The sequence below is a fragment of the Pinus tabuliformis genome, chromosome 6 (genome assembly GCF_031772625.1).
Source record: "Pinus tabuliformis cultivar Carrire ecotype Pingquan chromosome 6, CPIR1, whole genome shotgun sequence".
Taxonomy (NCBI): Eukaryota; Viridiplantae; Streptophyta; class Pinopsida; order Pinales; family Pinaceae; genus Pinus; species Pinus tabuliformis.
Genome location: NC_142292.1, coordinates 463,353,637 through 463,363,061, shown reverse-complemented (window position 1 = coordinate 463,363,061; position 9,425 = coordinate 463,353,637). Strand labels below are relative to the sequence as shown.

General features: G+C 39.7%; 1 protein-coding gene across 1 annotated transcript; it reads right to left on the bottom strand.

The window, feature by feature from the left end:
- Positions 1-1,560: 1,560 nt before the first annotated feature.
- On the bottom strand, positions 1,561-5,856 carry LOC149259316 (uncharacterized). Its single transcript, XM_089418078.1, is given in 3 exon segments — positions 1,561-2,846; positions 2,964-3,203; positions 3,206-5,856. Coding segments are annotated over 3 exon segments (3,042 nt in total). The 5' UTR covers positions 5,562-5,856; the 3' UTR covers positions 1,561-2,400.
- Between the last annotated feature and the right edge of the window lie 3,569 nt (positions 5,857-9,425).

Genomic DNA, 9,425 nt, shown 5'->3' with positions numbered 1-9,425 from the left:
CAAGACCTGATTGGTTCGCTTCCAACCGTACCCTGCACAGACAGTTGATGACATCTGTTGTATGGACTACCTAGTCAGCAGTCCAGTTAACCTTGTTGTTGACGTTTTTTTAGTCGTTGGTCAAAAACTTCATAACGTCATAACTTCTTCATACAATGTCGGATTGAGGTGATTCAAGGTCATTAGAACCAGGACGACGAACACTATGACTTGATGCCAGCTTCAGGAGATTCTGAGCACTTTCATTTTGAGCCTATTTTTTATCTTCGGATCATTTGTGGAATCATAGCCCCCCATTATTTTAACCCTATGTCGTCACATAGCTAATGATGCATTTTTATATAATAATTTTTATATACATCTTTTACATTACTTGGCCCTTAACCATATTGTTTGGTTCATAGCCTAATTCACATATTTATAGTACCTTACATTTTTGGAGATCAAGATTATGGACAAGTATGTCAACATCTTCACAAAAACTTTAGCAAAGGCTTCCTTCACAAACTTGAGGAATAGTATTGTTGTGGGAAGTTCACCATTTAGGGGAGATATTATCTAATGTTTTCTCTAAGTTGCCCCTATTCAACATAACCAGGGATGTTGAAAATAGTGTTATCTTCACATTCACTCATAAACAACCTCATATTTTATCTTTTTACATTTGTAGTTTTGGCTAATGTTGGCCTTGTACACTTAGGCTCAAAACTCCATTAGGGAAGGCACCCTACCTTTGAGTTAATAATTTATATACCCACTCTCTTTTGCATTTCTCTTTCAAGTAATGTATTAATTCTTCTAAGTAAACTACATAAGGACAGTTATTCATTCTCTCTTGTGCTTGGTTTTCTCTCTTACAACCATTCTTGGGTTGTTTTCTCTTTCTAAGATTTCAATCCTTTTGTACAATATCTTGTGTTGCCTTAATACTAATTATTACTAATTATTTCTCTTTATTACGTATTTATGATTAATATTAATTTTATTCAATTATTTCTTTATTTCTTATAAATTTAACCTATAAAAGTAATAAAAAATCAAATGTGAATACATAAGAACCGTTCATAATACATTTAAAATTTCATTTTAAAAATTTAAAAGTTGGAAAGTGTTAGAGAAGCATGTATTGGAATCAGAACACATGATCTTAATTGGCTAGACCTGCAAAACAACAATCCACATATTAACATGAGAAATGTGTTTATGACTTGAACACTATTATTGTGTTTTATGGCAAATAAGCTAAATGTAATAGTCATTTTAATTTTAATAGCAAATATCATTTTTCCCTGTGAGACTATTATGTTATTGTATCTGCAATTACATATGCCTTTTTCATTTTAATGTGGTTTAAGTTGTGTATGAATTAATTAATAAGTGGGTTGTAAATTTATTTGGTGATTGTTTTAAAGAGAGTATAATTAAAAGTATTAGATAAATTTATTATAGGATAGATAGTAAAAAAAAATGGGTATAATGGTTAAAGGTATGGGATTTTTTTTTTTTAAATAAACTTTAGCAATCATACACCAATTTTATATCTACCATAAATTAAAAAGAATATGTAATAAAACTTTCTATATATACACAATTTTCAGTAACAAAATGAAAATTACTCAACTTTATTCTATTTCATACGACTCTTGGAGGTAGCCTTCAGACTCTGGTAGGCTGTTTGTATATCCTCCTTTGGTAGTTACTACTTTTTGTGCTTACAATTCATCTGCTGATGCCTAATTAAAGGGTAAAATACACTACAATACTCAGTGCACTAACTAGACAGCAAAACCTCATGACTACCCTTAAATGGTAGATGAGATTCAGCGAAGTTACTGTCAGTCACCCATCCATGATGATGAGCTCGAGGATATATATACCGCATTGTTTTTCACCTATTACTTTGTCATCATCTCTTTGATAGAATAGTCTCAAAACAGGGTACCCTGCATAAGATGTTTCACAGTTGGGCTACCAAAAGGTCCTATTATATACACTAAAGGGAATGTGAAACTCAAAGGATTCTTGTTTTGAAGGCTATGCTACAGAACAACAGCTCATATACGTGTGCTATGGAGAGGGTTAGATCCTAGCCCTGCTATAACTTGTTACCAAATCTGGCTGGTGGATCTCCTGATGCCTTTGATGAAGACCCAACAGGTCTATTCTTTGCCTGCAACGTTGTTCTTGGTGATTTGGCGGATAACAACTGCTTCTGTGCAAGGGATTGATGAAATGTTTCCACTGGGATAGATGCATCTCCTGTTTGGAACAAACTAATAAAACCATTGTATGATAGAGATCTAGTACTTCTCTGTGAATCAAATTCTCCTACAGTTTTCAGCAAGGTATAGGGCATCACTGAACAGTGCTTTTAATATCAGCCATAAATTAAGATAAAGGTCACAAGTCTATGCCACATTTATTGTCATTAAATGGACATGTGCTAGTGCATACAGAAGGGGGAGCATATCTAAAAGCACTGGGATTCCTCTTGAGATGGGGAGACAAAGTGGTAGCTGCTTCCTTTCTAATTCGTTCATCTGTGCTGCAGAAAAATAGCATTTCCACGACTTCCCTCATTGAAGGCCTGTTGATGGCCAGAGTGCTAGTGCATAACAGAGCCACCCTTAACACCAGCATCATTTCTTCTCTATATGAGTTTGCTACTTGTGCATCCAGGACGTCATTGATATCGATGTGAATCTGATTGCGAACCCACCTAACAATGTCAGAGTAATCTCCAAATTCTACATCATTGGGCTTCTTGCCAGTCACAAGCTCCAGCAGGACCACACCAAAGCTGTATATGTCACTTTTCTCATTCACTTTGTGGGTGTAAGCATACTATGCACACATGTCCATCAATTAAATCAGTTCATATAAAATTGTTTATTTTCTGTTGACTGTCACATATATATACACATATATTCACAGGCATTAACAATTCGGTTGTAAATTCTTACCTGGGGCAATATATCCATATGTTCCAGCAACACCTGATACTATGTTCTTCTGACCCAGCTTCTCTACAATTCTAGCTAAACCAAAATCAGCAATATGGGCCTCCAATTCAGAATCCAGCAATATATTATATGATTTAACATCCCTGTGTAGTATTGGAGGGGAACAGCCATGATGCAGGTAGGACATTCCCTTAGCAGCACCAAAAGCAATCTTATAACGAGTAGGCCAATCCAACGTTTCCCTTGAGAACTATGAAGCCGTTCATACAGGCTACCATTTGGCATGTATTCATACACTAACAGATTAGAATCTGAACTAGATATACAGCAAAGCAGCTTGACAATGTTGGCATGCCTGATCTTCCCTAGAGTCTCCACCTCTGCTTGAAATCCCTTGTCTTGGGCAGACTGCAGTTTTCTGTCGTTCCAGATCCTTTTCACAGCAACAATATCATCATTTCTCAGGGTTGCCTTGTACACTTTGCCCGCACCTCCACTTCCAATAACATTATCTTCTGTCAATCTCTTCAGAATGTCTGACTCATCAAATTCTACCCTGTGAAAGGCTGTGAGATTCCATGTCTCTGTACTTGATTTAACCGGAACAAAATTCTTGCATGTCTTATACAAGAAACCTATACCAATTACGCAGAGTACTACTATCACAGCAATGACCGAAATCAATACCCTATATAGATGACTTTCAGATTTGCCGTTCTGCTGGAAACATGAAGGTAGCATTAATGGCCCGCCTCCACAAAGGCCCGGATTGTCAAGAAAACTTTTATCATAGGCCAGATTATTGTAATCAAGAGGAACAGAGCCAGACAAAAGGTTGTCAGACACATTCAGAAAACTCAACTTGAGATTGTCTAACTCAGGAGGTATTTTCCCTGAAAGCAAATTGTTTGAGAGGTCAAGGCTGTTAAGAACAGGCAGCAACCCAAGCGATGCAGGAATTGATCCGGTGATGCGGTTGTTGGCAAGGTTAAGCTGAGAAAGACCTTTCCATGATATTATTGTCTCAGGAAGTTCCCCATACAACATATTGTGATCAAGAGAAAGCCTCGACAGTGAGGATAATCTAGTGAGTTCCACTGGAATATTCCCTGATATATTGTTGTGACTGGCGAGAAAGCTGCTGAGATTCCACAGTTGTCCAACGCCAGAGGGAATAGTTCCACTGAATTGATTGTTTGATATCTCCAACGCCCACAGACTGGCAGCTTTAGTGATTTGAACAGGAATTTGGCCATGGAAAGCATTGTTTGTCAATCTGAATTCTCCAAGGAAAGGGGAAATCCATAACCCCAGAGGAACCTCACCACTTAGATGGTTATCCTGGACTTGGACACTGGTCAGACTAGGACAATCTCTTAGAAATTCAGGCAGGCTGCCATTAAATTTATTCTGAAAAACAATGAAAGCTATCAGTACTCCGCCTTTACAGACATTCTGCGGAAGAGGACCCGAAAGCTCATTCGTTGATACATCAAACTCAACAAGTTTAGAACCCATTCCAATTCCCGGGGGCACTAGTCCTGTGAGCTTGTTGGTAAAAAGCTTGAGATGGACTAAATTAGTAAGCTTTTCAAGCCCAGAGGGTATAGACCCAGAGAGCTTGTTGTTGAATAACTGCAGTGTCTCTATGTTTGTCAAATCCCCAATTCCATCGGGGATGCTTCCATTTAGCTCATTGATTGACAGATCCAAATTCACAAGACTCTTAAGATTGTTGATATTGTCTGGAATTGGTCCATGTAAATTGTTCTTATATAGAAATAAATCTGTCATGTTTGAAAAGGCCATCAACGTGTTGGGGATCCTTCCAGTCAAACGATTCTGTGAGAGGTCCAAGTGTACCATATCTCTTATATTCTCTAATGACTCTGGAATTTCTCCTACTAAACTGCAATTTGTCATCCACAAGTACTGCAGCGTTGACAAGCTCCCGAGTTCATGTGGGATTACCCCTTGAGCCAGAGGGTTGTAGGCCAGAGTTAAGTTTTTCAACGAAGAGAGATTTCCAAGAAAGGAAGGAACAGTACCATTCAACAGATTAGAGTGCAAGAACAATACCTCAAGCTTAGGCAACCGTCCGAACCCAGCAGGAATGTCCCCAGAAAAATCGTTGGCTGAGAGATCCAATTTTACCAGCTCCTCCAGTTTATATATCTCATTCGGCAAGAGCCCACTGAACATGTTCTGAGACAAATTCAAGCTTCGCAAACGGGTGCAATTCAGCAGCCCAGACGGAAAATCCCCGCCAAAGTAATTCAAGTACAAGTTCAAGTCCCTCAGATTACTCAATTGACCGATACTGTGAGGAATTGTTCCAGTGATATTCAAGTTTTGAAGGTCCAGACCCACAACAGACTTGGTGTTTCTATCACAGGTGACTCCAGTCCAGTTACAGTGACCGTCACTATTTGAATCAGTTCTCCAATCACTGAGTTCCCCACTAGTATTCCAACTCGCCTTGAATTGCAATAGTAATTGGCCTTCCTCTGACAAGCAATTGCAATGCAAGCAGAGCAACAATCCAAGCAGTAACACAAAGACATAGCCATATGCATTTCCCATTTGGGTAGCGGCCATTTTTCTTAATTTTTCCTCGCAAATTCTCTCAGTTGCCTGTGGAGGCCCCTTGTTCTTTACAGAGCGGATGGATGAATATATTTGCAGAAGCAGTGGTCCATGAACTTGTATCGATTGGCTACCTTTTGCGTGTCAACCAGTCAATGAAGAAGCTATAATGCGACTTTTTGGAGATTCCGGTGACGGAATCCAGCGGAAGAAATTGAGGTTAAATCTTGATTTGTTGCAGTTAAAATGGTTTTTTAACTGCATATTTGGATTCAACACACTGGAAAACCCATGGGACGCTTTAATTGTGCAGAAACTAGCTATCAATTCCAATAAATTGCTGCCGGATTTTAACCAGAAAAACCCACCGAAAAAGCTTTCAAAAAGTCGCATTATAGACAACTGCCAGGCAATTTGATTCCAGTCAATGAATATGATTGTGCTGAGTCTGGAAATCAGGCAAGCTACGGCAATTTGATTCCATCGTGAATCGTGATTGAAATGCATCAACAAAAGTAAATTGACATGTGCCATCGCTCTTTCCAAGAAGCCCACGAACGTGCGCGCTCATTGACTTGACCCTGCAAAAAACGATGGTGGCAGGGAGCCCGCAGTTCCGCACACTTTCCTTCTGGAAGAAAAACACACGACATCAGATTTTGGTATGTGACCATTCTACGCATTCAAGAGTCTGGAAGACGCAGGGATAGAATTTTACGGCCAATTATTTAGTTTGATTTTCAAATACGGTCGGTCAAATTTTCTAATTTGATTGTGAAATACGGTAAAAAAAAATGTAGATGTTTCTTACATGGTCAAATTTACTTTGATTTTCAACTACGGTCAAATTATCTAGATTGATTGTTAAATACGATTAAAAAAAATCCATATGCGACAGTTGATAAAAATAAATATTAATAAATATTTTTTAATAAGCCGTCGAAATCATTCCAGAACAATGTTTGAGTAGTATAGACGCAGACATAAAATTTGGTAATTAAATTAATTATGACAAAGTAATTTGGTTAAATACAATAAAATTTATTTGGGTGCCTATCATAAAAGTTGAAATATTTAATATTTTCATTAGGATCTTGGTTTCATTTTGAATTGGTTTTTTTCATTTGGATATAATTTTATTGTAAGCGATAAATATAATATATATATAATTGATATTAATTAAAATTTTATTGATATTTAAATAATTTATTTAAATTTTGTATTGAAATATTTTATTAATAAATAGTTTATTTTGGAAATCGAAATAGATAGATGTAGTATTTTATTTAGAAATTATTATATTTTTATTTTAAAAAGGACACATGTTAATTTAAGGTTGAATACTTAGGAAATGGCATAGAGCTTTCACATTGAATTGTAAAATGTCCCTCTACAAATCTGCAAAGAGAAGTAATTAAAAGTAAAAAGTTTCAATAGAATATGCTTAGCATATTTCAATCTGCAAAGAGAAGTAATTAAAAGTAAAAGTTTCAATAGAATATGCTTAGCATGTGCTTAGTCTTAACGTTTATCAATGGTTGTAGTGTATTATTTTTTTATTTTTTTTTGAATAAGGCTACTTCTATATTGATACAAAAAAAAATTTACAACGAGGCGGCAGCCTCAAGAGGTCTAGCCTGGAAAATGGCTTACTCACATGACAGATTTGAAAGATAACCCACAGAAACTAGCGGCAGACCGACTAGAACTAAAACTATTACCGGAGCCTTTAAACCAGAACCGCCATGACAAAACGCAGACTGACTGGAGTTCCAAAATTGCTTAACAGAGGTGATACTATTGACCCGAACAGTTAACATAGACAGAAAACCACTGAGCATTCCCCTTGAACAGACACGAAAACTGCAAAAAAGAACGACAACCTGATCAAGAATCATGAGCTGTGGAAGGCAATTCTTCCACAATCCAACAGCCGAAACTGAAGAGGTCGTCATCATCAAAGGGATGGCCCTCTTCTTTTGGCGGACCCCCTCCACCTGGAAGATTCGAACACGCCAGAGCAGGCTTAACCTGGAAAGCAGAACTCTTTGGAACATCACCCTTCTGGCACGGATTCTGAGAGGTGCTTGGCAAATCTTCCACCCCCGACTTCGAAGTGGCATTTGGAGTTGCCGAAACTATGCCTGTTGCGCCCTCACTTAGTTGAATCGTGACAGTGGCAATGAAAGAATGATTGCTTAGCGTGCAGGGGATTTGAAAGCGGGCCGAGTGCTCATGAGTATGGTGGGGGTTCGATATTGCATCCCGATGTCACCGGCCACGACCACGACCTCGTCTGGGAGCAGGATGACTCTCAGAAGAAGAGCCAGGGAATGTATCTGCGGAAGAGGAAGAAGCTTGGCGTAAGGGACAACCACGAACTCCACCCCTACGGGAACCCATTCTTTGTCGCAGGATAGTCATATTACCCAGAGCATCAAGAGCAGGACAGACAGCAATTCTTTGCTGAACAAGGGAGACTGGAAGGGGGAGAGTTAACAAGTTTCCCGGAGAATTGAGGAAGCTGGAGGGCATACAGCTGAAGAGAACGCTGAAGGGGCTATGGCGATCCAGGAAAACCAACACAGAAGCTACTCCACGAGCCTGAATGCCATGGAATCCTGAATCACCCACAGAGCAGAGCACTGCACCTGCGAGGAGGCCTAACATGAGCAAGAAAGGAACATAACTGAAATGGGGGAGCGCCATCGGATTAGAGCAGGGGAGCCGGTGTAGATTGTCTAGCCGCATTAACGCGGCCATGAATGAACTCTCCAGGGTATTGAATACAGACAACAGGTGAGGCCAGGTGGCGCAGAACGTACTCCACGCGCCTCCTCCTCCCGCCGCCATCATTCCATTACCTGTCCCATTCACCCGCATCCGGGAGGGATAGATCTTGTTGCACCAGAAGAGTGCACTCGTGTTTGAGTTGCTCATCATTACATCTGCTGAGTGGACCAGAGAAGAAAGGGAGCTGCTAATCAGACCCCTGGTTAGCCAGTCTATCCGCTACTTTGTTAGCAGATCGCCGAACATGCTGGAAGGTAACGCTGCGGGGAGACCTGAGCCAATCTTCAATTTGCTCTAGTCTGCTTAGGAGCCGCCAACTAGAGGCGATATTTCCAGTTGATGTGCCTGATTGGATCCGAGAAACTGCTTCAATTAAGATTTGTGAGTCCCCTTCTATCACCAGAGGGAAGAAATTTTTAGTTACAGCTGTGCAAATGCCCTTCCATAAACCTTCCATCTCAGCAAAATTGTTGGTATCTCTTCCTAACGAGCCATGATAAATATGGAGAGCCGAGCCCTCAGCATTTCTAAAGATGCCTCCATATCCAACCGACCCCGGATTGCCCTTGGCAGCACCATCGAAATTTAACTTTATGGTTTGGGAGACAGGAGGAGACCAGTGTTGGGGGGAATCAGAATGAATGGAGGGATTGAGGGTGGCATGAGCAGAGAAAGTGAGATTCAGATTCCAATTTTCCAGAACTAGGCATTCCTGAGGAGAGGTTGGCAGGTCTGAATTTTGCCAGTGTTTCAGAGCAAGAGTTTCTTGAATATTCTGTTTAAGAAGAAGCCAAAGGGAGTCCAGGGGCGAATGGAGATTTTTAAAGATCCTGTTGTTCCTCTCCTTCCATAAGATCCAATAGACAAAGCCCAGAATAAGGATCCATAGGGAGTTGAGGACTGGACTTTGGAAGGGTTGCTGAGGCCAATTCCTGATTGTATTTGTGATGTTTCCTTCTTGTCTTCCCGATCTTCTGTTGCACAGAGCAATTCTCTCCCATAGTTCTGCAGCTAGTGGGCAGGTATCCAAAAGATGCACGATGGTTTTTGGGTGGAGGTTGCAATTGGGACATCTGGAAGGCC